At 45.8% G+C, this 27,402-nt stretch overlaps 3 protein-coding genes across 3 annotated transcripts in view; 1 reads left to right on the forward strand and 2 right to left on the reverse strand.

The window, feature by feature from the left end:
• Nucleotides 1-13,923, forward strand: part of LOC307208537 (uncharacterized protein) — a 100,116-nt gene extending 86,193 nt beyond the window's left edge. Inside the window, exon 7 of the transcript XR_013835188.1 lies at nt 13,799-13,923. The gene's annotated coding sequence lies outside the window, so the exon portion shown is untranslated. The remainder of the gene's footprint in view (nt 1-13,798) is intronic.
• On the reverse strand, nt 1,037-11,885 carry LOC307208493 (uncharacterized protein). The gene is made up of 6 exons (XM_079963121.1): nt 11,840-11,885; nt 6,248-6,725; nt 5,754-5,829; nt 5,327-5,409; nt 4,830-4,956; nt 1,037-2,576 (listed from the first exon to the last, which is right to left on the reverse strand). Exons 2-6 carry the CDS (start codon nt 6,716-6,718, stop codon nt 1,429-1,431), a joined length of 1,905 nt encoding a protein of 634 aa, XP_079819247.1. The 5' UTR covers nt 6,719-6,725; nt 11,840-11,885; the 3' UTR covers nt 1,037-1,428.
• A 2,929-nt stretch (nt 13,924-16,852) lies between the features above and the next one.
• LOC307208609 (uncharacterized protein) lies at nt 16,853-26,858 on the reverse strand. The gene is made up of 6 exons (XM_079963394.1): nt 26,744-26,858; nt 22,935-23,420; nt 22,665-22,746; nt 21,839-21,921; nt 19,531-19,657; nt 16,853-18,965 (listed from the first exon to the last, which is right to left on the reverse strand). Exons 2-6 carry the CDS (start codon nt 23,328-23,330, stop codon nt 18,031-18,033), a joined length of 1,623 nt encoding a protein of 540 aa, XP_079819520.1. The 5' UTR covers nt 23,331-23,420; nt 26,744-26,858; the 3' UTR covers nt 16,853-18,030.
• Between the last annotated feature and the right edge of the window lie 544 nt (nt 26,859-27,402).

The raw sequence follows: 27,402 nt of genomic DNA on the forward strand, positions 1-27,402 counted from the left end.
TGTCAAGTGTTGGATCAACATCTTCCTTACATCCAGCTGTGAACTGCTATGTGTTGTCATGAACCTGCTGTTTGTAACCTGTAAACCCGTTCGGAGTGCTAGTGATTTAGTCAAGAAAGCTTTCAAAAGCTCAGCTGGGAGTGTCAGAGAAGAACCAGGACAAGACTTGATCACTGTGAGTAATTACCACACTATAGTTTTCATTTGCAAAACAAATGTTTTACTCATACTATTTAGGAGGCCGTAAGGGATTGGGAAGATTTAAGGTGGAGATACCTTCTCGTTGTTGGTGGTTCATTATAAAATATTATATGTCTACTATATATTCTATATTATATAATAAGCAATCATTTCTCAACAGGGTCATGTACTTTCAACTTCAAACTTAGCAAAGTGAACAGAATAGCAAACAGACAGGAACTTGTAGGAAACAAAGAATAGTACACAGAAATAAAGGTGTTATAACTTTCACTCATCCAGGGCAACCCCCCTCCTCTTTGCTTTAAGGATTCCTTGGCTCAAAATTGTACTTAAATCATTGGCTCAGAATAGTACTTAAATCCCAGATTGCCAATGGTTGGGTAGCTCAAAGTTCCTTCTTTATTCCTTGCTGGAAACAGACCAAAAGGAGGACTGTGAGAGATGCTGTGGCCTTGCTGGTGGAGGTTACTGACAGGGAGAGCAGAACTCCCAAGCCAAAACCACAGAACTCTGCTCCCTGACTTAGGTTCTGCATACTTTGGGCTAGATATGTGCATCTCCTTCCTTTCTCACTTTATTTCAAGTGGCAAATTAACACGCTTGCTTTCTAGGCTTTTGGAATAGCAAGGTATCATTTTTACTCTCAAGATCGTGGTGTGTGTGCTGCGCGACTTGCTACCCACTTATATTGCAACCGCTCTTTGAAAGCCACCCCCATATTATTTCATTTTTATACAGCCTTTCATCTGAAGATCACAGGGCAGTTTACAATACTAAAACAACAACAGCATGAGACATAATACCGTAATAGCAAACGAAAACAGCACCCCTCCAGTATTCTGTGTCGTTTTTATTTCATTTAATAAAACAATCTTTTTTTTTTATTTCTCTGATGTGTGCAACATCTTTATGGGGCATAAGGTTAAGGACAGAAACAGATATTCATAATGGATGCATGTTTAACTCCAGTAAAGACGCTCATAGATCTATAAATATGGAAGGGACCACGAGCATCATCTAGTCCAATGCCATGCAATGCAGGAATCTTTTGTCCAACATGGAGCACTAACACACAACTCTGAGATTAAGAGTCTCGTGCTCTACCGACTGAGCTATCCCAGGTCTTAAATATCCTGAATATCTTACATGAATGCTGGACAAACTTGTGGGTTCAGATGCACACTTTGTGGCACAGCCAGGTCCAGTGACTGCCAGCTGTCACTGTTTTTATAATATCATTCCATCATGAATTCTTTGATGGGAAATGAAAGTTTCTTTCCAGCGGAAGCTCTGCCCACATTCCAAGCACTGATACGGCTTCTCCCCTGAATGAATTCTTTGATGGGAAGTGAGACGGTGGTTCCGACTGAAGCTCTTCCCACACTCCAAGCACTGATACGGTTTCTCTCCGTTATGAAGTCTTTGATGGGAATTGAGATTCTGTTTTAAGCTGAAGCTCTTCCCACACTCCAAGCACTGATATGGTTTCTCCCCCGTATGAATTATCTGATGGGAAGTGAGATTATCCTTCCGACTGAAGCGCTTTCCACATTCCAAGCACTGATATGGTTTTTCCCCTGTATGAATTCTTTGATGATTATATAAGTTTGCCCTTAAATTAAAGCTCTTTCCACAATCTAAACATTGATATGGTTTCTCACCTGTATGAATTATTTGATGTGAACTCAGGTGGACCCTCTGAATGAAGCGCTTTCCACATTCCATGCACTGATACGGTTTCTCCCCTGTATGAATTCTTTGATGGGCCATGAGACTCGCCTTTTGGCTGAAGCTCTTCCCACAGTCCAAGCAATGATATGGGTTCTCCAAGGTGTGAACTCTTTGATGTGAAGTGAGATGGGAGCTTTGACTGAAACACTTCCCACATTCCATGCACTGATATGGTTTCTTCCCCGTATGAATTCTTTGGTGGGAAGTGAGATGAGCGATCTGACTAAAGTGCTTCCCACATTCCGGGCACTGATACGGTTTCTCCCCTGTATGAATTCTTCGATGGGCAGTGAGACTTGACTTCTGGCTGAAGCTCTTTCCACAGTCCAAGCACTGATACGGTTTATTTTCTGTATGAACTCTTTGGTGGGAAGTGAGATGGGCGATTTGGCGAAAGCTCTTTCCACATTCCAAGCATATATATGGTTTCTCGCCAGTGTGAATTCTTTCGTGCTTAGTGAGACTTGACTTCCTGCTAAACTTCCTACCACATTCCAAGCACTGATATGGTTTCTCCTCGCTGTCAGTTTCTTGTTGAGAGCTCTGACTGAAGACCTCTTCTTTCTCCAAATATATATTCAGCTCCCCCATGCCGTGATTACTGTTGTGGGTTCTCTTAATCTTGGTTTCCAATTTTTCACCTTCTGCAAGGAGAACAGAACTGGATGAAGAAGTGATTACTGAGCCATGTCAAAAAACAGTTGTGATAAAGGACAAACTGAAGGGACTTGATGCGATGCAGAGCTTTCTACAGAATTAGGTAAAGGTAAAGGTACCCCTGCCCGTACGGGCCAGTCTTGACAGACTCTGGGGTTGTGCGCCCATCTCACTTAAGAGGCCAGGGGCCAGCGCTGTCCGGAGACACTTCCGGGTCACGTGGCCAGCGTGACATCGCTGCTCTGGCGAGCCAGAGCCGCACACGGAAACGCCGTTTACCTTCCCGCTGGTAAGCGGTCCCTATTTATCTACTTGCACCCGGGGGTGCTTTCGAACTGCTAGGTTGGCAGGCGCTGGGACCGAGCAGCGGGAGCGCACCCCGCCGCAGGGATTCGAACCGCCGACCTTTCGATCGGCAAGCCCTAGGCGCTGAGGCTTTAACCCACAGCGCCACCTGCGTCCCTAAGTTAAGAATTCTTACAGAATAATTCTACAGAATTCTACAGAATTAACTGCCCCTTAACTGGCATTAAGGAACAGGTGCCATGCTACAGACCACTGGTTCTCAAACTTCTTCTCTGGGCCACACTTTCAGAATAAAAATTTGCTCACGCCAAACCATTTTTTTTATTGATAAGAAATACATTGGAAAAACAAAAGAAATCACCCCTATCACTGCTTGATTTATAAAATAGAACACAACTACTTTATAATATGATCATGGGACACCCCGAAAGTATAAAAGAATGTAGTTACATAAGAACAGGCATCATTTACAAAATTTAATTATAAGTTAGCCTCTTGCCTAGGTGCCTTAAGTATGTATGCAAACTCAATGAGAGGTGTGAGCTTGCTTTTATATTAGGTCTACTTTGAGACAAGCAAAGACTTGTATCCTCATCAACACAAAGAAGGCTTTCTCTTTTCTGATCTTTCATATCTGTCAGAAAAGATATTTTGATATCTATCCAGATACCATACTCTACTATACGCTACACTGAAGTGTTTAAATTTTTCTTCGATTGTCTTTTAATCTTCCCACTACACTTGCCATCCTCTCCTGCAACACAGGCTGGCGTGCCAAACCCTTTGAGAACCACTGCTAGAGACAGCTGAAATTTGGCCATGGGTTACAGGGAACCAGGCAGAGGGCCTTCTTGGTAGAGGCACGTGCCCAGGGGAGAGAAACAATTATATGACCTTCCATAGGGAAGCTGTGTCTGTCTGTCTGTCTGTCTGTCTGTCTGTCTGTCTGTCTGTGTTATATGATAAGTATGTAATATTTGTTTACAATGTTTTTGGATTGTTTTCAATCTTTTTTGTTGTTGTTTTGTTTTTTTCTGTATTATTTAAACAAAAATAAATAAACATGCAATCAATTATATGACCTTCCGTAGACATCTGAAAGCAGCCCTGAATCAGGCTATTTTCAATATCTGATGTATCATGTTGTTTTTATATATATGTCCAACTACCGAGAGACTGCTATCTACTCCAAGTATGAAAAAACTGGTTGTGATCTACCCACTGTCATTGCCAGGAATTGTTGAGCTTTTTTAAGGAGATCGATAAGGACCATCCAGGTGATCACTTTACTAAATACCAAGATCGACCTGGAACGCCCCCGCGATCGACCGGTCAATCGCAATTGACCCGTGGTACATGCCTGTTTTATATTATGTTGGAAGCTGCCCAGAGTGGCTGGGGAAACCCAGTCAGATGGGTAGGGTACAAGTAATAAACTATCATTATCATCATCATCATCATCATATTCAGAAACAAAACGGTTGATCATTTTCCATTCCAGGTTAACTGCAGGGGCATTAGAATAAAGGCAATGGCCCCTGTACAGTTAAGTCCAGTCAAAGGCGACTATGGGGTTGTGGCGCTCATCTCCACTTTCAGGCCGAGGAAGCCAGCGTTTGTCCACAGTGATGGAAACCAGAGCGCACGGAAACGCCGTTTACCTTCCTGCTGCTGTGGTACCTATTTATCTACTTGCACTGGCGTGCTTTCGAACTGCTAGGTTGGCAGGAGCTGGGACAGAGCAAATGGGAGCTCACTCCGTCGCGGGGATTCAAACCACCAACCTTCCGATCGGCAGGCCCAAGAGGCTCAGTGGTTTAGACCACAGGGCCACCTGCGCTGTAGTGGGTGCGGTTGAATTCCATCACAATACCATTGGTTCATCACACATCCGATTTTCAAAACAGTTCTTGTGACCCAACAGAGAGACTTACCGAGAGACACCATGATGCCACAGGTCTCTTCCATGACTTCTGTATGCAGAGCTCTCTGGTCAGGATCCAGCAACACCCACTCCTCATCCGTGAAATGTATAGCCACATCCTCAAAGGTTGCTGGACTCTAAAAGAAAAAGGAAATGTTTCCACCTCAGAGAAAGCATATGGATTACCTGCTCTTCATTATCTATTAATTGCTGTGTTTTTTAATGCCATTTTCGTGCTGCGCATTTTAATTATGGGTGTTTTAAGGGAAACGCATCATTGCATGTTTTAACGATGGCTGTCTCGAGCTTATTCTTTCTGTAACCACTTTTCGTATGTTGTCAAGTGTTTAGAAGCCTACGTTAGCATTAAGCGTTGTTTAAATTCATAAGCAATACTACTACTACTACTAAGAAAAAACAATTAATTCAGGTCTAGGGAGGTGAGGAGGGGACAGAGGCACCATGGCTTTCCCCAGTTCTCCCCCCATACTGATTTGCTCCCCATACCTGATTCCGTGCCACAGAAGCTGCTTCCCTTCCATTGTGAAGAAGAGATGGCTGAGGAGGTCTTGCCGGCATCATCCTGTCAACTGTGAGAGACAAAGTTAGGGGCAAGCCAGTAGCACTTGATGGTCTCAGAGATTAACAAATGCATGCCTAAGTACACACAGGCCTTGGAAAAAGTTTTATTTTTTAGTGTTTAATAAAGAAATGTGTTTATATGTGTCTGTATTTCCGTTGTGTGAAAACGCATTTCTACTACTTTGGGCTTTTGTTCTCCACTCAAAAGTGCTGGTTCCCATGTATTGGAAATAAATGCATGTTTAAGCGGTGGAAAACAGTGTCCTTTGTTCCAAATATTAAAAGAGCTCCTAGATTTATTTTGCACTCAACAGAGGGAGACCAAACTGATAAACATCCCATTCATCCTTACCAAGTGGACTCTGTTTGGTACCAGATGAAACCATCTTAGGAAAAACCGTGCTCCTTTCTGCAAACTGATTCCGTCTCTGAAACAGTAATGAAGAATCAAAACAAGGACTGGGGAGAAGGAATGACAGGAGCAAAATCCTAATGCAGGGGTCAGCAAACCTTTTCAGCAGGGGGCCGGTCCTCAGATCTTGTGGGGGGGGAGGGGAATGAACAAATTCCTATGCCTCACAAATAACCCAGGGATGCATTTTAAATAAAAGAACACATTCTACTCATGTAAAAACATATTGATTCTCGGACCGTCCGCAGGCTGGATTTAGAAGGTGATTGGGCCGGATCCAGTCCCTGGGCCTTTGTTTGCCTACCCCTGTCCTAATGGGATCTGGACATCTTTGCTGGGATGCTTTACTGAAAACGTTGGGCAAATAGCAGAGTTTTAAGATACCCTCCCTCATGTTCTGAACCCCCTGGGGACTATCTAGATAGAACACTCACCTGTGCCTCCTCCTGCTTGTTGTCTGCCTGGCTCAGGAGGAAACCTTCAGCCAGGGCCACAGCCTGGGAACAAGTGTCTGCTCCACAGCCTCTCACCCAGTTCTCCATCTCCGGTGGAAGGACAGCCAGGAACTGCTCCAGAATCACCAGGTCTAGGATCTCCTTCTTTGTGTGTTGATCTGGCTTCAGCCACTGACGGCAAAGATGGTGGAGTTGGCTGCAAACCTCTCGGGGTCCTTTGGCCTCCTGGTAGCAGAACTGCCTAAACTGCTGGCTCTGCACATTTGAGCCGAGAGTGATTTTCTCACTCGGGATTTTTTGCACTGACTTTCCCCAGAATCTCCCACGGCGCTCAGTCTTGATGGCATCGTAGCCTCTTCCTGCTTCAGGGCCAGCCGTGTCTTCCTTTGTCTTCTGTGCTCCAAGGAAGCCTCCAGGAAGTCGAAAGGAACTCCTTTGCTCTTCTGCCATTTTCTGTCTAATTAACCAAGACATTGTTTTGTTATGGGATTACTATGCTGTAAGGAGAGGAAAGGACGCAGGTGGCGCTGTGGGTTAAAGCCTCAGCGCCTAGGGCTTGCCGATCGAAAGGTCGGCGGTTCGAATCCCTGTGGCGGGGTGCGCTCCCGCTGCTCAGTCCCAGTGCCTGCCAACCTAGCAGTTCGAAAGCACCTCCGGGTGCAAGTAGATAAATAGGGACCGCTTACCAGCGGGAAGGTAAACGGCGTTTCCGTGTGCGGCTCTGGCTCGCCAGAGCAGCGATGTCACGCTGGCCACGTGACCCGGAAGTGTCTCCGGACAGCGCTGGCCCCTGGCCTCTTAAGTGAGATGGGCGCACAACCCCAGAGTCTGTCAAGACTGGCCCGTACGGGCAGGGGTAGGTTGGCAGGCGCTGGGACCGAGCAGCGGGAGCGCACCCCGCCGCAGGGATTCGAACTGCCGACCTTTCGATCGGCAAGTCCTAGGCGCTGAGGCTTTAACCCACAGCGCCTGTGATTGACAGGTGAGTTGTTTGGATGTCAGGCAATAGTTAGGCATCTATGGGGACCTAAAAAGCTGCCATTTCCTCCTCTGATTTAATGCACATTTCATCCTAGCAACCAGAATGCAGCTTTCCTGTACATCTTAGATTAGGAACAGGTTATTTTCTTCAAATACCTCTACGGAGTTTTGTGGGTGGGTGCTAAAGAATCTCTTCCCCTCAAAAAAAAATGGCAAATGCGAAAAACAAGCTACAAAGAGGCTGTCCAGAAGTTCATTAAGAATTCAGTGTATAGGTAACTTACAGCAGAATGTGCTGTAGTGTTGTGGGCATCAAGGAGTTAACACTCTGTGCTAAGTGGAAATGCTGACTCAGCATCATGTGACATGGGCATTGCCTAATTGCTCTATAGCCACTTAGTATAAAAAAGTATGGCTGACTTGCCCTCTGGCATCTTCCCTATATGTAGTGACACCTGTGTATGCTGATTTTTGGATGTAAGAAGACTGCTTTATAATGATACAGTGGTGCCTCGCAAGATGAAATTAATTCGTTCTGCGAGTCTCTTCGTCTTGCGGTTAGTGCTATTAGCGGCTTAGCGGCTATTAGCGGCTTAGAAAAAGGAAAAAAACTCGCAAGAACTTGCAAGACGTTTCGTCTTGCGAAGCAAGCCCATAGGGAAATTCGTCTTGCGAAGCACCTCAAAAAACGGAAAACTCTTTCGTCTAGCGAGTTTTTCGTCTTGCGAGGCGTTCGTCTTGCGGGGCACCACTGTACAAAACTGCAACTGGAATAAAGCCTTACTGAAAATACAGCTTGACTCTTGAGTGCTTCATGTGGGGCTTTTGTACATTGCAACAGAATGGCATGCATGTCTACTCAGAATGCGTCTTACATGAGAGTTAAAGTGGACACAGGACTGCAGTAATCAGATCACATTAAGATTGGTCGGAGCTGTACAAATTTGTGAGTGGCAGTCAGAAAAACACGGCTCTATGCCGTTCGAAGATGCATCACTCTCCTTAAAGGAAGCAAAAGCCCTTCTGCGGCCATTTTACTGCCTTTCTCCAGTTTCACACCCACGAGGTAGGTTTATCTTGTCGCATCAGTGACTGGAGCAGGGCAGTCCGTGAGCAAACAGAATAAGGCGAGTTCAAAATGGGAAACTGCCCAGACTTTTGGGGATTTTTTTATGCCGCTTCCCAAGGCTGGCAAAACGGGTTGTGCCTTTCCTTCTGCTGCAAAAGGAGAACAAGAAGAGCAGAACGAAGCCATCCAAACATAGAGGAGGGCAGGGAGAAACTTGCTTTGTGTGGGTGGTTCCCCCCCCCACCCCTTCTGCCTTTCAATCTGGAGCAATGGTTTGGGGGAGCAGGATTGAAACAGCTGTGGGCAATGTGAGGAGGGCACTGTATCTGTAGCCTGAGATAAGGCTTAACCCTGAAAGATTGTCCTTTGGGTCCCTTCCAACTCTACAAGTCCGTGATTCTTATGACCTCCTTTGATGGGCAGAAGCACTGCTGCCAACTTGCGAATCTGGCAACCTAGTAACTTAATGCTGAATCTGTCTATCTATCTATCTATCTGTCTGTCTGTCTGTCTGTCTGTCTATCTACATTTATCTATAAACCTGGCTTGGCTTTGCAGAGACAGGGAGGGAGGGACAGAACTTCCACCCCCTATGACCTCCTTTGATGGGCAGAAGCACTGCGTCAATTTGTGCATCTGGCAACCTAGTAACTTAATGCCAACATCCATCCATCCATCCGTCTATCTATCTATCTATCTATCTATCTATCTATCTATCTATCATCTCTATCATCTATCTATCTATCTATCTATCTATCTACATCTATCTATCTATCATCTCTATCATCTATCTATCTATCTATCTATCTATCTATCTATCTATCTACATCTATCTATCTATCATCTCTATCATCTATCTATCTATCTATCTATCTATCATCTATCTACATTTATCTATAAACAGGCCTGGCTTTGCGGAGACAGGGAGGGAGGGACAGAACTTCCACCCCCTATGACCTCCTTTGATGGGCAGAAGCACTGCGTCAATTTGTGCATCTGGCAACCTAGTAACTTAATGCCAACATCCATCCATCTACCTACCTACCTACCTACCTACCTACATTTATCTATAAACAGGCCTGGCTTTGCAGAGACAGGGAGGGAGGGACAGAACTTCCACCCCCTATGACCTCCTTTGATGGGCAGAAGCACTGCGTCAATTTGTGCATCTGGCAACCTAGTAACTTAATGCCAACATCCATCCATCTACCTACCTACCTACCTACCTACCTACATTTATCTATAAACAGGCCTGGCTTTGCAGAGACAGGGAGGGAGGGACAGAACTTCCACCCCCTTTGACCTCCTTTGATGGGCAGAAGCACTGCGTCAATTTGTGCATCTGGCAACCTAGTAACTTAATGCCAACATCCATTCATCTACCTACCTACCTACCTACCTACCTACCTACATTTATCTATAAACAGGCCTGGCTTTGCAGAGACAGGGAGGGAGGGACAGAACTTCCACCCCCTATGACCTCCTTTGATGGGCAGAAGCACTGCGTCAATTTGTGCATCTGGCAACCTAGTAACTTAATGCCAACATCCATCCATCTACCTACCTACCTACCTACCTACATTTATCTATAAACAGGCCTGGCTTTGCAGAGACAGGGAGGGAGGGACAGAACTTCCACCCCCTATGACCTCCTTTGATGGGCAGAAGCACTGCGTCAATTTGTGCATCTGGCAACCTAGTAACTTAATGCCAACATCCATCCATCTACCTACCTACCTACCTACCTACCTACATTTATCTATAAACAGGCCTGGCTTTGCAGAGACAGGGAGGGAGGGTCAGAACTTCCACCCCCTATGACCTCCTTTGATGGGCAGAAGCACTGCGTCAATTTGTGCATCTGGCAACCTAGTAACTTAATGCCAACATCCATCCATCTACCTACCTACCTACCTACCTACCTACATTTATCTATAAACAGGCCTGGCTTTGCAGAGACAGGGAGGGAGGGACAGAACTTCCACCCCTATGACCTCCTTTGATGGGCAGAAGCACTGCGTCAATTTGTGCATCTGGCAACCTAGTAACTTAATGCCAACATCCATCCATCTACCTACCTACCTACCTACCTACCTACCTACATTTATCTATAAACAGGCCTGGCTTTGCAGAGACAGGGAAGGAGGGACAGAACTTCCACCCCCTATGACCTCCTTTGATGGGCAGAAGTACTGCGTCAATTTGTGCATCTGGCAACCTAGTAACTTAATGCCAACATCCATCCATCTACCTACCTACCTACCTACCTACCTACATTTATCTATAAACAGGCCTGGCTTTGCAGAGACAGGGAGGGAGGGACAGAACTTCCACCCCTATGACCTCCTTTGATGGGCAGAAGCACTGCGTCAATTTGTGCATCTGGCAACCTAGTAACTTAATGCCAACATCCATCCATCTACCTACCTACCTACCTACCTACCTACCTACATTTATCTATAAACAGGCCTGGCTTTGCAGAGACAGGGAAGGAGGGACAGAACTTCCACCCCCTATGACCTCCTTTGATGGGCAGAAGTACTGCGTCAATTTGTGCATCTGGCAACCTAGTAACTTAATGCCAACATCCATCCATCCATCCGTCCGTCCGTCTGTCTATCTATCTATCTACATCTATCTATCTATCATCTCTATCATCTATCTATCTATCTATCTATCTATCTACATTTATCTATAAACAGGCCTGGCTTTGCAGAGACAGGGAGGGAGGGACAGAACTTCCACCCCCTTTGACCTCCTTTGATGGGCAGAAGCACTGCGTCAATTTGTGCATCTGGCAACCTAGTAACTTAATGCCAACATCCATCCATCTACCTACCTACCTACCTACATTTATCTATAAACAGGCCTGGCTTTGCAGAGACAGAGAGGGAGGGACAGAACTTCCACCCCCTATGACCTCCTTTGATGGGCAGAAGCACTGCGTCAATTTGTGCATCTGGCAACCTAGTAACTTAATGCCAACATCCATCCATCTACCTACCTACCTACCTACATTTATCTATAAACAGGCCTGGCTTTGCAGAGACAGGGAGGGAGGGACAGAACTTCCACCCCTATGACCTCCTTTGATGGGCAGAAGCACAGCGTCAATTTGTGCATCTGGCAACCTAGTAACTTAATGCCAACATCCATCCATCTACCTATCTACCTACCTACCTTTATCTATAAACAGGCCTGGCTTTGCAGAGACAGGGAGGGAGGGTCAGAACTTCCACCCCCTATGACCTCCTTTGATGGGCAGAAGCACTGCGTCAATTTGTGCATCTGGCAACCTAGTAACTTAATGCCAACATCCATCCATCTACCTACCTACCTACCTACCTACATTTATCTATAAACAGGCCTGGCTTTGCGGAGACAGGGAGGGAGGGAGGGAGAGAATTTCCACCACCTGATCCGGGGACTCGGGGTGTGTCCCCCCCCCCGACCCCCCAAAACACCCCCCCCTCCCGGGGACCCCACCTCCCAAAAACGCGCGTCGCAGAGATGGGGCTCACCGGGCGCCGGAAGGGAGAGCGAGGACGGGGCGTCCAGGAGAGACAAAGGCCAGCTGGAGAGTGAAGCCGGGGAGGAAGAGGCTTCGGAGGCCGGATGTTTTGCCAGCGCGCTTCCGCCCGGCCACTTCCTGTCCCCTCTAGGGAGCCACGTCGCTGGTCACAAGGCCCCTGCTGGGCGTGCAGATGGTCCCTGGGTTCCATTCCTTTTTTTAAAAAAATGATATTTATTAAAGTTTTAAGAATTACAAAAAGAACCCGGGTTCCATTCCTTTTTTTAAAAAAATGATATTTATTAAAGTTTCAAGAATTACAAAAAGAACCCCGGGTTCCATTCCTTTTTTTAAAAAAAAATGATATTTATTAAAGTTTCAAGAATTACAAAAAGAACCCCAGGTTCCATTCCTGGGCGCCTCCGCTTAATCAGATCCAAGCAGCAGATCCAACCACCTCCCCCTTCTTGCACTGCCCAGCGCATTTCAGCCCCTGGGAAATATAGTTTGCGAAGGGTGCTGGGAACTGTAGTTCGCAAGATGTAACCGGCTGTACAGTTGAAAAAATAATATCTACTATTCTTTCTATAGGGGACGCGGGTGGCGCTGTGGGTAAAACCTCAGCGCCTAGGACTTGCCGATCGCATGGTCGCCGGTTCGAATCCCCGCGGCGGGGTGAGCTCCCGTTGTTCGGTCCCAGCTCCTGCCCACCTAGCAGTTCGAAAGCACGTCAAAGTGCAAGTACAGTGGTGCCCCGCAAGACGAATGCCTCGCAAGACGAAAAGCTCGCTAGACGAAAGGGTTTTCCGTTTTTCGAGGTGCTTCGCAAGACGAATTTCCCTATGGGCTTGCTTTGCAAGACGAAAACGTCTTGCGGGTTTGCTTCCTTTTTCGTAAAACCGTTAATACCTGGGGAATCCGCACTCCGCAAGACGAAAAAATCACAAGACGAAGCAACTCACGGAACGAATTAATTTCGTCTCGCAAGGCACCACTGTAGATAAATAGGGACCGCTTTATAGCGGGAAGGTAAACAGCGTTTCTGTGTGCTGCTCTGGTGCCGGTTCGCCAGAGCAGCTTCGTCATGTGGGCCACGTGACCCGGAAGTGTCTGCGGACAGCGCTGGCTCCCGGCCTCTAGAGTGAGATGAGCGCACAACCCTAGAGTCTGTCAAGACTGGCCCGTATGGGCAGGGGTACCTTTACCTTTATTCTTTGTATGGAATTGTAGATTTCAACAGAAGTAGCTCATGTTCAACGAAACAAGTAGAAGACCCAGTGGATCAGTTCATTCTCTAATCAGTTTATGCATAAGGTCCATATATGTGAAAGTGTCTATTCCACCTGTCGGTTCATAGAGTCCAACAATTCACACAAAAGGTTGTTGCAGTTCCACAGAATACTTTCATAGAATCAATAAGACAAGGATTTCTGGAATATTAGCCTTGTTTCGCCGTCCTAGGCTTCACCAGTACAGTAATACAAACTCATATATGATATTACAGGACAGTGGATCTTATAGCATAGTAGTTTGTACTACTGATGAAGCCTAGGACGGCGAAAAAAGGCTAATATTCCTCTGTGAAAGGAATAAACTGATTAGAGAATGAACTGATCCACTGGGTCTTCTACTTGTTTTGTTGAACTTTATGAGCTACTTCTGTTGAAATCTACAATTCAGTACAATGAATAGTATATATTATTTTTTCAAATGTGCAGCTGGTTACGTCTTGTGTGTTTATTGAATGTTTCACGTAACCAGAGGTTTGTTGTTTTGGGAACTGTAGTGGAGCACACAGGGCTGCCCCCATCAAAGCAGGTGAAAGGGTGCCGTGTGATTTCCCTTTTCCAAATTAGGAGTTGGGATGGGTGTTTTGCACAGCCAAGTACATCTAAATCACGTTTTTACACACACTCCCTGCATGAGAATCCCAGGAACTGCAGTTTGCAAAGGGTGCTGGAAACTGTAGGTGGTCATAGAATCATAGAGTTGGAAGAGACCACAAGGGCCATCGAGTCCAACCCCCTGCCAAGCAGGAAACACCATCAGAGCACTCCTGACATATGGTTGTCAAGCCTCTGCTTAAAGACCTCCAAAGAAGGAGACTCCACCACACTCCTGGGCAGCAAATTCCACTGTCGAACAGCTCTTACTGTCAGGAAGTTCTTCCTAATGTTTAGGTGGAATCTTCTTTCTTGTAGTTTGGAACCATTGCTCCGTGTCCGCTTCTCTGGAGCAGAAGAAAACAACCTTTCTCCCTCCTCTATGTGACATCCTTTTATATATTTGAACATGGCTATCATATCCCCCCTTAACCTCCTCTTCTCCAGGCTAAACATGCCCAGCTCCCTTAGCCGTTCTTCATAAGGCATCGTTTCCAGGCCTTTGACCATTTTGGTTGCCCTCCTCTGGACACGTTCCAGTTTGTCAGTGTCCTTCTTGAACTGTGGTGCCCAGAACTGGACACAGTACTCCAGGTGAGCTCTCGGTACTCCAGGTGAGCTCTCGGTATTTGAGGGAGGCAGGTCTTTAAATTTTTGATTTCTTGGCGAAACAGACTATTTCAGCACAGGAACTGTGACCTAATTAGAAGGCTCCTAATTAGAAGAAGACAGCAGCAGCCACCTTACCACACTCTTTGAATTATTGCTTCATGAAGATCTAGGATATTTTATTTTTATTTCATGCAATGGTTTTGAGGAATATGCTCACCATCAGCAATGGGAAAAGTTAAACCTGACATTCCAGTGCTAGGATATCTGTTATCGACAACTACATTGTGAATGAACGAATAGACACTGTCAGGAACAGAAGCATGGGGATACACATAACTGAGGATAGCATTTCATGCATCTGATGAAGGGGTTTGTAGCCCACGAGAGTTTCTGTCTGAATCAATTTCTTACTGTTTTAAGTTGCCACAGGACTGCTTTTAGTCTCATGGATTTCAGTGGGGCTAAAGCATGTATAAACAATATCATTCAAACCCATGGTAACAGTGGGCAGTAAACCTCTGCAGCTAGGTTCCCATCAGCCCAAAACTCCCAATGAACACTAGATATTAAGCAAAAGAGAAATAAATGCAGAAAAAGAGGGCAAGTTAAGTTTTTGGACAAGGGGCCTGGTCAAACTCTGTACAGTGGTACCTTGGTTCTCAAACACCTTGCTGCTCAAACAACTTGGAACCCAAACATTGCAAACCCGTAAGTGTTCCGGTTTGCAAACCTTTTTTTCGGAACTCGAATGTGCTCTGTTTTGAGTGCCACACTTCCATTTGGAGTGTTATGCTTCCGATTTGAGTGCCATACTCCCGATTTGAGTGTTACGCTGAGGTCTGTCTGTTCTTGCTATCTATTTTGCATTTTTGTTTTTGCGGCTCTTTTTTGTGTGTGACTGTGTGGAACCCAGTTCAGCTACTGATTAAGTGATTGTGTGACTGCAGTACATTGTTTATTGCTTTCATTTTATGGATCAATGGTTTTGTTACGATAGTAAAATTCATGTTAAATTGCTGTTTTAGGGGTTGTTTTTAAAAGTCTGGAATGGATTAATCCATTTTGCATTACTTTCTATGGGAAACCGCCCCTTGGTTTTGGAACGTTTTGGTTTTGGAACGGACTTCCAGAATGGATTAAGTTTGAGGACCAAGGTACCACTGTACTGCTAATTGCTGTCAGTTCTTGCTTTATTTCATCTTGGGAGACAGGAAGTCTGGTCTTTAAATTAATCTCAAAAACCATAGTAAGGGCCAAAGCGAGAGGGCGATCCCAGCATGCTTCAATGCTTATGCTAACTCCCAAATCCAGTGGTGCACCGCAAGACGAACGCCTCGCAAGACGGAAAACCCGCTAGACGAAAGGGTTTTCCGTTTTGGAGGCGCTTCGTAAAACGAATTTCCCTATGGGCTTGCTTCGCAAGACGAAAATGTCTTGCGAGCTCCTGCGGGTTCCCCCCCTTTTCCCCCCCTTTTCCTAAGCCGCTAAGCCGCTTATCAGCTGATCCGCTGATAAGCCGCTTAACAGCTGATCGCTAAAAGCCGCTAAACCGCTAATAGCGCTAATCCACTAAGCTGTCAATGGGCTTGTTTCGCAACACGAAAAAACCGCTATACGAAGAGCCTCACGGAACGGATTAATTTCGTCTTGCGAGGCACCACTGTAATAGGTTGCACTGAGCTGCTATGCTTACAGCAGGCAACAGGCACACAGAGCCAAAGAAAGCAGTATTCCCCCCCCCCCACACCACTTTGGCTGCAAAAGAAGTCCCTATTGCAAGTGTTCAGAAAAACAAAACAAAACAGGTTTCTAAGCCTTTCCCCCTATATACACATTGGAGTGGGTGGGTTTTATTTATTTATATTTAACAAAACTTTATATGCCACCGGACGGTAACAAAACCTCTTAGGCGGTTTGACCAGAAGTGTCAAAGTTATCAATTAAAAAACATTGAAAACAATAAAAAACTTTTAAATTAAACAGCAAAGTTAAAACCGTAAAAATGTTAACATTAACAATATCAGATTGAAACACATCAACATCCGTGCATCTGGAAAGGTTTGCCTGAACAAACATACGTTAAGCCGGCGCCGAAGAGAGTACAGCAAAACTGCCTGCCTGACATCAATAGGCAGAGAGGAATTTCAGCTAAGAAGTGATCCTATCACAGGAACTCCAATTCGCTCTGAGAACAGGGATCATCAGGAATCTCTGGAGACTTCATTCTCTCCTGAGGATCCTTGGGAGCGGGGGGGGGGGGGCACATGAGGGCATCACACCCTAGTATACCATAACACTATTTGTAAACAAAACGTATTTACAACGTCAACGTACTTTACAGTACATTTTATGTTACAATAGATACATTTGCATTCAATACAGTGGTGCCTCGCAAGACGAAATTAACTCGTTCCGCGAGTCTCTTTGTCTTGCGGTTTTTTCGTCTTGCGAAGCACCCCTATTAGCGGCTTAGCGGATTAGCGCTATTAGCGGCTCGGCGGCTATTAGCGGCTTAGAAAAAGGGGGGGGGAAAGGGGAAAAATCGCAAGAACTCGCAAGACGTTTTCGTCTTGCGAAGCAAGCCCATAGGGAAATTCGTCTTGCGAAGCACCTCAAAAGACGGAAAACCCTTTCGTCTAGCGAGTTTTTCGTCTTGCGAGGCATTCGTCTTGCGGGGCACCACTGTAATAGCTAAGGGGAAAGGTCCGAAAGGTGACAGATTGGTAGGCAGGTTATACATCTTGAGGAAGAAGAACAAGTCTTCTTGGTCATGTGAAACTCGACAATCTGTGGGGTGAAGGCCTCAGGTGAAGAGGGTCGCAAGGCCCTGACTGGAGACACGGCCACCCAGCATGGTTTCAAAAATATGCCGACTGCTATAACTGACTAAATCTCAGTTAACACCAGGAAGGAAGTAAAAGTGTCAGCTGCTCAAGGAAAATATGCGAGACACTGACAAAAGTGCCCCACTGGCGAAGATCTGGTGCTTTGTGCATGTAGCATGGAATAAGGTGGAAGACGCTGGCACTGGGTTGAGCCATGTTATTCAGAATCTTGGTTCAATCTAAGCCTTCTTCCATGTATCATACAGGTGCAGATGATAACTGGAGTTGCTGAAGGAAATAAACATTGCTTGCTGTTGCACCCAACCACCTCTGAGGTATGATGAACAGAGAACTCTTTCTTCCTAACGGGAGTCCTTTCCTTTACCTTCTCACAGAGGAAGTCCTCAAACTTGTGGTTTTTCTGGCAAATGTCCTGTGTGTTCAGCAGACATGAGGAGGAGCCACAATCTGATGCCACCATCATCCTAGACATGCCGAGATGATGATGGCGATCAGGAGCACCATAAATTCGCAGCTTGGAGGCTCTTGAAGTACATGAATCCTGGGCCAAAGAAAACCCCTGCATTGATGGCTACCTCATCAGTGTTGCCGAATCTCTCTTTATCCTCTCTCCAGACATGAAGAAGGTATTCAACCCCTTGGCCAATGACGTGTACCTCACAGAGCTGTTGTTAGCCACTCTGAGTCCGGCTTTGGCTGGGGAGGGCGGGCTATAAATAAATTATTATTATTATGATTATTATTATTTGAAATGAAGTAATACTGGGCACTGAAATGCAGTTCATGGTTTTGAGAAACAGCAGCAACTTTTTCGCTCCATTGGCAAATGATGAGATCCTACTGCAATCCTCACCCGTGTACTAAATAAAATCTCCTAAAAATAAATTTGTATACAGCCATTGATATGGTTTCTCCCCACTGTGAGTTCTTTGATGGGAAGTGAGATTGGAGCTCTGGCTGAAGCTTTTTCCGCATTCCATGCACTGATATGGCTTCTCGCCAGTATGGATTCTTTGGTGGGAAGTGAGACTTTCCTTCCGACTGAAACTTTTTCCACACTCTTGACACTGAAATGGTTTCTCCCCACGGTGAATACTTTGATGACTATGGAAGTTTGTGCTTGTATTAAAGCATTTCCCACATTCCAAGCATTGATATGGCTTCTCCCCACTATGAATTCTCTGATGTCGACGGAAGTTTGTGCTTGTATTAAAGCTCTTCCCACATTCCAAGCACTGATATGGTTTCTCCCCTGTATGAATTCTTTGGTGGGAAGTGAGACTTTCCTTCCAGGTGAAGCACTTTCCACATTCTAAGCACTGATACGGTTTCTTCCCACTATGAACTCTTTGATGGGAAGTGAGACTTCTCTTGGAATTAAAGCTATTTCCACATTCCAGGCATTTAAATGGTTCCTCCCCTCTGTGAATCCTTTCATGTAAAGTAAGATTTGAGTTTCGAGTGAAGCTCTTTCCACATTCCAAGCAGTAATATGGCTTCTCCTTGGTGTGGATTCTTTGATGGGACGTGAGGTGCGAGTTCCGACTGAAGCTCTTTCCGCATTCCAAGCACTGATAGGGTTTCTCCCCTGTATGAATTCTTTGATGGGAAGTGAGATTTGAGCTCTGACTGAAGCTCTTTCCACATTCTGAGCACTGATATAATTTCTTCCCAGTGGGATTTATTTGATGGGAAGTGGAATGGAACCTCTGACTGAAGCCATCTCTACACTCCAAATGTTCATAAGGGATTTTGTTGTTGTCTCCCTTGTTCTTAATTTCCGATTTATCACCACCTGTAAATAAAGAGAGAAAAGGATCAGAGCATCAGGAAGAAATAGGCCCCCAAATTATTGAACAATGCTAATTAACATTTGTGATAGAAGAAGAACAGAAGGGAGTTTGATGTGAGGTCTTACTACAGGGTTCACTGCCTTTGTTGAATCACAACATATTTATGGGAACCTGAGATTCAAGAAACCTGGGATGGATTTTGTTTGGCCCAGTCATGGTATCCACTCCATCTCCAATGTCAGTAGTCTCTTTGGCCAACCAGAAACTGACAGAAGCAAAAATAAAAAACAACAAACCTGACAGAATCTACTTCCAGCTCCCCTAACAACTCTGAAGCTTACATTTAAAAAGTCCTGAGCAGTTCAGACCAGCCTGATCATTGTTCAAAATGGCTAAACTGGAGAAAGATTATTCACAGTCAAAACAACAGATATTGTCCATTCAAGGTTATCTGTTGGGGTGTAAGAACCCGAGATGTTCAGTTGAGCTACATCAAAATATTGGAGGATCATCACAGACAGGTACTGAATTTCAAAAAAGAAATTATGATCCAACAGGGAGCCTTACTCAGAAAAGCCATAATCCCACAGTTCTCCTCCATGACTTCATTATGCAGAGCTCTCTGGTCAGCATCCAGCAAGGCCCACTCCTCATCTGTGAAATAAACTGCTACCTCTTCAAAGCAAACTGGACCCTAAAGAAAAAGAAAAATGTCCTCCTCTTAGACAGCATAAATATTATTTACACATCACTGTGTTATTTTCTGCCTGTTAACTGTTTGTTGTTGACAGAATATGCACAGCTTGCAGACTTAACATATAGCATAAGAGAACAAGAAGCACATAAGTTTGGAGAAGACTGGAAAACATTTATTGAATATATGGGAAATAATTGTTTACAGCTGTAAACTCCGGCAGCATTAAGATAAATTCAACAGTGTAATTAAGCTTTGATGGATGCAATAATGGAATACCGAATGGTATAGTAAAGGTAAAGGTACCCCTGCCCATACGGGCCAGTCTTGACAGACTCTGGGGTTGTGCGCCCATCTCACTTAAGAGGCCAGGGGCCAGCGCTGTCCGGAGACACTTCCGGGTCACGTGGCCAACGTGACATCGCTGCTCTGGCCAGAGCCAGAGCCAGAGCTAGAGCCGCACACGGAAACGCCGTTTACCTTCCCGCTGGTAAGCGGTCCCTATTTATCTACTTGCACCCGGAGGTGCTTTCGAAGTGCTAGGTTGGCAGGCGCTGGGACCGAGCAGCGGGAGCGCACCCCGCCGCAGGGATTCGAACCGCCGACCTTTCGATCGGCAAGTCCTAGGCGCTGAGGCTTTAACCCACAGCGCCACCTGCGTCCCTGTACCGCATGGTATAGTTTTTGTAAAATATGCAGGGATTTATGATACGTGATATGAACCATGGAAAGACTACAAGGGAAGTCATTGATATCTTAAAAGTAAAGGGCCACAGACAGTTACCGTATTTTTCGCCCCATAGGACGCACCAAGTTTTTTTGGGGGGAAATAAAAAATTTTTTATTTCCCCCCCAGGCGCTTGTGGGGCCGGCAGCGGGGAGAAGCGCTCTTCTCCCCGCCGCCCGCATGCAGACCAGGTCCGGGGACAGCAGGAGAACGCGCTGCGCCTCCCAGCTGTCCCCGGAGCTTGCGGGGCTGGCGGCGGGGAGAAGCACGCGTCTCCCTGCCGTCAGCCTCCAAACCACATCGGGAGACAGCGGGATGGCGGCATTCCGCCTCCCCGCTGTCCCCCGACCTTGTGGGACTGGCGCTGTGGCTCTCCTGAAGCCTGGAGAGCAAGAGGGGTCGGTGCGCACCGACCCCTCTCGTTCTCCAGGCTTCAGCAAAAGCCTGCATTTGCCCCATAGGACGCACACGCATTTCCCCTTCATTTTTGGAGGGGAAAAAGTGCGTCCTATAGGGCAAAAAATACGGTAAGTCCAGTCATGAATGTGGCTCATCTTGCTTTACTGGCCGAGGGAGCTGACGTTTGTCCACAGAAAATTTTTCCAGGTCATGTGGCCACCATGACTAAGCTGCTTCTGGTGAAACCAGAGCAGTGCACGGAAATGCCGTTTACCTTCCTGCCGGAGTGGTACCTATTTATCTACTTGCTCTTTGACGTGCTTAAGGATGTAAAAATGAGTATTTAAAATTGCAAAACAGAAATTTTTATTAAAACAACAAACTATATATATATATATATATATATATATATATATATAGTTTGTTGTTTTAATGGAATTGTTTTGCTGCACATTTTAATTATGCGTGCTTATTTTAATGTTTTAATGAGATTTTTTTTTGTTGTGCATTTTAATGGTGGGCATTAATCATTGTATAAACGGGTGGAACTCAACAGTCTGCTCTCCAAATCACTCTGTCTGCGTGGGCATTCAAGTTTGCAAGATGGAAGGATCCCCTCTCCACTCTCTCCAAGTGCCGTTGTTTTTTTTTTTTTGGGGGGGGGGATGCCCGAAAGCCAACTTCAAGGGGCATAAGGGGGGGGGGGCGGAAGGAAATGGCGAAAGTCCTATGGTGCAACTGATGGGGTGGTTAGGTGAATCCTGGCCACTGTTTGCTGTGGTTTGCAAACTACTTAGAAGCCTATTTTAGCATTAAACGATGAATATATAAATAAAACTCCAAGTCCCGATAAATGATACTAATGATATTCCGAAGGCTAGTTAAGGTGAGGCGGCTTTTATTCTCAGCACATAAACCTTATTGAATAGCTTTTCCAGCTTTTGTTAAGGGCAGCTTTGACAAAGGAAAGAGGAGGGGAGAAATTCGTTCCAGCCCAGAGGCACCCAACTGCCCCTCTCTTCAACCTCTTTCCCCACAATGCTCCTTCCTCTTACCTGATCTGGTTCCTCAGCTGCTGCTTCCCCTCGGCCACCATGAAATGATGGATGAGGAGGTCCTGCTGGCATCATTTTGTCACCTGCGAGAGACAAAGGTAATTTGGGAAGCCGTTCTCTCAGAGGTTAAGCAGTTCAAAGTGTTGGTGCTGACCTTTAAAGCCCTAAACGGCCTCGGTCCTGTATACCTGAAGGAGCGTCTCCACCCCCATCGTTCTGCCCCGACACTGAGGTCCAGCGCCGAGGGCCTTCTGGCGGTTCCCTCGCTGCGAGAAGCCAAGTTACAGGGAACCAGGCAGAGGGCCTTCTCGGTAGTGGCACCTGCCCTGTGGAATGCCCTCCCACCAGATGTCAAAGAAAAAAATAACTACCAAACTTTTAGAAGACATCTGAAGGCAGCCCTGTTTAGGGAAGCTTTTAATGTTTAATAGATTATTGTATTTTAGTGTTTTGTTGGAAGCTGCCCAGAGTGGCTGGAAACCCAGCCAGATGGGCGGGGTATAAATAAATTATTATTATTATCATTATTATTATTACTAATTACAGGTGGGCCTTCGAAACAATCTCACCTGCTGAGTGCATGTTTACACCCATTTCATACTTTAGTTGTGTCAAAATACATCTCTCCTCCCTTGGGCTTTTGGACCCAAGTGTAAAAGACCATAGCTGTCAACGTTTACCTTTTTTTTAAGGGAAATTCCCTTATACTGATAGGATTCCTTGCAAGAAAAGGGAAAAGTTTACAGCTATGAAAAGGACTCACAGATTCGTTTCAAAATCAACAGGATGTGACCGAACAGAGAGAGAAAAAAGAATTAATCCTTACCCAGTGGCCTTTCTCTGGTTTGCAACTGAGTCTTCTTCATCTCAGAGTAGCCAGTGCCCATTTCTGCAAACAGATCCTTTTTCTGTAAGAGCAACAGGGATTCAAAACAGAGAATGGGGAGAAGAATTAGAAAAACAATGGCAGAGGCAAAAACTTTAAAGGTAACGGGGTGCTTTTCAAAAAAAGGATGGGCAATTAGTAGAGAATTTTGGGAGAGTCTCCCTCATGTTCTGAGCCCCTTGGGATTACCCAGAGGAAAGTCTCTCTCACCTGCTGCTCAGCCTGACTCAGGAGGAAACCTTCGGCCAGAGCCACTGCCTGGGAACTGGTCTCCGCTCCGCATTCCCTCACCCAGCTCTCCATCTCTGGTGGAAGGATAGCCAAGAACTGCTCCAAGATCACCAGGTCCAGCATCTGAGCTTTCGTATGCCTTTCTGGCTTCAGCCACTGGCGGTAAAGGTGGTAGAGTCGGCTGCAAATGTCTCGGGGTCCCTCGGCATCCTTGTAGCAGAACTGCCTGAACTGCTGGCTCTGGACATTTGAGCTGGGGGTGTCCTCCTCACCTAGGATCTTCTGCACAGAGTTTTCCCAGAATCCCCCACTGTTCCCAGTTTGGATGGCATTGTCCCTTCCTGCTGCAGGGCCAGCTGAGTCTTGTTCATCCATATGGGCTCTCAGGAAGCCGCCAAAGGATCTGAAGGAATCCCTTTGTCTTATGCCAAGTTCTGTCTGTCCTAATTTGAGGTGCTACCAAACCTACAGAGCAAATACATAATTCTGTTGTAAAACTTAAAACACTGTCAGGAGAAGCAAAATGTTCCCCGAGCAAGCATAGATGCACCTTGCTAGGAACCAGGGCTAGACTGTACCAGCTCAGACTCTGTGATTGTAAGTTGTTTTAAACTGGAAGCTGCCCAGTGTGGCTGGGACAACCCAGTCAGATGGATGCCATAATAATAATGATGACGATGACAACAACAACAACAAATAATGGCTCAGGTCCGCAGTACCTCAAGGACCACCTCTTTCCATATGAACCTATCTTCTGAGGCCCTCCTTCGTGTACCCCCTCCTCGAGAGGTTTGGAGGGTGGCAACGTGAGAACAGGGCCTTCTCTGCAGTGGCTCCCAGTCTGTGGAATGCTCTCCCCAGGGAAGTTCGCCTGGCGCCTTCATTATACACCTTTAGGCACCAGGCAAAAGCGTTCCTTTTCAACCAGGCCTTTGGTTGACGCTATTTACACCCTATGCCCTTTTAAAATGTTTTGTTTTGGGGGTGGCTGTTGGGTTGTTGTTTTTATTTTTATTTGATATTTTGTGGTTTTATATCTTGAGTTTATTTTGTGAACCGCCCTGAGACCCCCGAGTATAGGGCGGTATATAAACTCAATAAATAGTAGTAGCAGTAATAATAATAATTAGTAGTAGTAGTAGTAGTGTTTTCATGTTGTAACTTGCCCATGGAACTTAGGGTGATGGGTGGTTTAATAATAATAATAATGATGATGATGTTACATCATTTAACCCCCCCCCCCAGTCATATATGCTTGAGGGTACTCCTGGAGTCAACATGGCCACCTGAAGCTCAGGTGCCCTATTTAAGGTGCTCACTTAGGCTCCAAATATCTGAAGAACCACCTCCTTCCCACAGACCATCTTGGATGTTCAGGTTGGCAGAGGGGTCCCTCTTTGTAGTTTCACCACCCTCAAGAGTTTGAGGTGGTTGTGGTACAAGAGAAGGCATCCTTGCGGCGGATCCTAAGTTAGGGAATTCCTTCCCCAGAGGAGCACGCCTGGTACCTTCTTCTCTGCCACCTGGATCCATGTGTTTTCTGGACCCACCCTATTCCTGTGATTCTAATTTGTTCCAACTCTTTTAAATATTGAATTCTAAACCCGCCCTGGGTAATAAATGTTGTAATAATAGCAACAGCAATAGTCATGGGCGTAGTCAGGATTTAAATGTTGGAGTGGGCAAGACACCCACCTGCCATCATTCTCTGTCTGGCTCTGCCTAGCAGAATCGGAACGAAATGTCTTGACAACAGTTGTTTTGAATTACTTTCTGTTGACCCCAAGTGCTCAGAAAAATTGGTCAAAAGCTTTCTCCTTTTAGTTAAGTGTTTTTATTTATTTAATTGATCGGGAGAGGCAGTTGCCCCCGCCCCCGGCCTACGCCCATGGCAATAATAATAACCTCAACAACAGTAACATAAAGCCACAAACGTAGGGGAAAATGCCTCAATAATACACACATAGAGCTTCAAGAAAGTGGGGTGGGAGAGCCTGTTGGAATTTGCAGGCTTCCCCCCAACCTTTTTTTTTTTTTTAAAAAAAAAATATTTACTAAGTTTTTAACAAAAAAAGGATTACAAAACAGTAAACAAAGAACACACAAAGAAAATACAAAAACCAAAATTTAATGTAAAAATAAAAAATAAAAATCCCTCTTTCTAATATCTTACCACTCATTTACTTATTTTCATGACTTCCTCACACCTCCCTTTTTTGTATTCCATTTAAAAATTTGTTCAGCAAATTCATACCCTCTTAATTTACCCTTAATTGTTTATCCTCACATATTCTAACTTCAAATTTTCATCTGATATCAATCCATTCTTGCATATTCTTATTTTGCCTTATTGCTAGAACCACTTCATTTCATTCCAACGTCATTAACATTCAATAATTTTACAGTGTTTCTGTAGATAGTCTTTAAATTTCTTCCAATCTTCTTCCACCAACTCTTCTCCCTGGTCTCGGATTCTGCCGGTCATTTCCGCCAATTCCATGTAGTCCATTACTTGCATCTGCCATTCTTCCGCTTCCCCCCAACCTTTTGAGGCTTTTGCATAACTAAGCACACACACTTTACAGCACGAGAGGGAGAAAAAAAACCCTCAAGAAAACAAATATACAGGCCTCGTCTGCACTATATATTTTATAGAGTCATGACACCCTCCAAAGGATACTGGGAACCATGGTTTAAGGATGCAGAGGGTTGCTAGGAGACACCCACCCTGACCCACACATACATCCCAGTTACACGGTTGCCATCCCTAGAGTGGTTTAACAATCAATCGTTCTTGCCAGGGAACCCTGGGAATTGGTGGGGTTAAAATAAAATAAAATAAAATAAAATAGGAATAAAGGTAAAGGGAGCCCTGACCATTAGGTCCAGTCGTGGCCGACTCTGGGGTTGTCGCTTTATTGGCCGCGTACAGCTTCTGGGTCATGTGGCCAGCAGGACTAAGCCGCTTCTGGTGAGCCAGAGCAGCGCACGGAAACGCCGTTTACCTTCCCGCCGGAGCGGTACCTATTTATCTACTTGCACTTTGACGTGCTTTCGAACTGCTAGGTTGGCAGGAGCAGGGACCGAGCAACGGGAGCTCACCCCATCACGGGGATTCGAACTGCCGACCTTCTGATCGGCAAGTCCTAGGCTCTGTGGTTTAACCCACAGCGCCACCCGCGTCCCACTAAATAGGGCACCCCTATTTTCACAGGAGAAATGTTGGAGGCTATTATTATTTTCTCCACCCAGCAACTGCCGGTCACAAGCACGGTTGCTGCCCATCCTGCAGCGGTGAGTTCCACAGTTCTGACGATGCATCGCAGCAGGAGAAAAGCGCTTTCTTTCCTCTGCCCTCAATTTCCCACGGGCCTTTATTTCTTCTCATCTCTGTAGGTCAGGTATTCATTTTTATTTTTATTTTTAAAAAAGTGTATTCCATGCCCAAACGTTTCCAAACCTTAGGACCTCTTGTTACCCATGCGATTTACTCCCAAATGTGGTTTCTTTGCATTCCATCCCCCCTCCCCCGCCTTAAAGACCCCCACCCTCCCCAAAGTGGCAAAGGGAGACTAGAGGTGCAAGACCTATTGCAAACTCGCCCCCTCCCTGGCATTGCAGAGAGGGAGCGGGGGGGGGGGGGGGGAACTTCTGCTCCCTGATTTGGGGGGTGGTGGCTGCCCCCCCAAGCATTAGCTGAACACCCCCCCATGCATGCTCCCCCTGGAGCCCTGGGACACCCCCTTTCTCCCCAATGCATGCTATGGAAGGAAGGAAAAAAGACTCACCAGATCTCTACAGCACTTCAGACACAAAAGCCACCACCAGCTCCCTTTGCAGGAAGAGAATTCAGAGGGAGGTGCTTTTGCTCTGGAGGACTTGGCCCCCCCACTTTATTTCCCCGTCTCCTCTAGGAATCCAGCTCACTTCTTTTTAACCTTTGGCAAGCCGAGCGCACCAAGCTCGCGCCTCTCTCCCTCTCTGCGCCAGGAGCCAAGGAGGCGCACTGCAGATGCCTTAATTTTGGGGGGGATCCCCTTGACTGGGTTTCTGAGCTGTCACCTCCCTTGGCCAGAAACAGATTGCAGTGAAGTAGGCTTTGCAAGGACTTAGGAAGCCCCATCGTAGTATCATAGACTTGTAAAGGTGAAAGCAGGTGTAATAAACAAAAATCTGCCCTTATTCCCGTATGGGGGACACAAGAGCCCTTATACAGTCCTTTGTAGGTAGGAGAAAATAACAGAGGCCAACCAGAGAAGATTGAGAAGCAAAGCAGCTAGTAAGCCTGATCTTTATTAAAGCTGTTGCAACAGGGTGCTCCCCTCACACGCAGGAAAGGAGGAGGACCTCGAACAAAGGTGTGCAAGCCCTTATAGACATTTTAAATTCCCTGCCCTGGAGCTCCAGACCACCCCTCCATACATCATACATACATCACAGAAGGGGT

This window comes from Podarcis cretensis (assembly GCF_951804945.1).
Source record: "Podarcis cretensis genome assembly, chromosome: 2".
Classification (NCBI taxonomy): domain Eukaryota; kingdom Metazoa; phylum Chordata; class Lepidosauria; order Squamata; family Lacertidae; genus Podarcis; species Podarcis cretensis.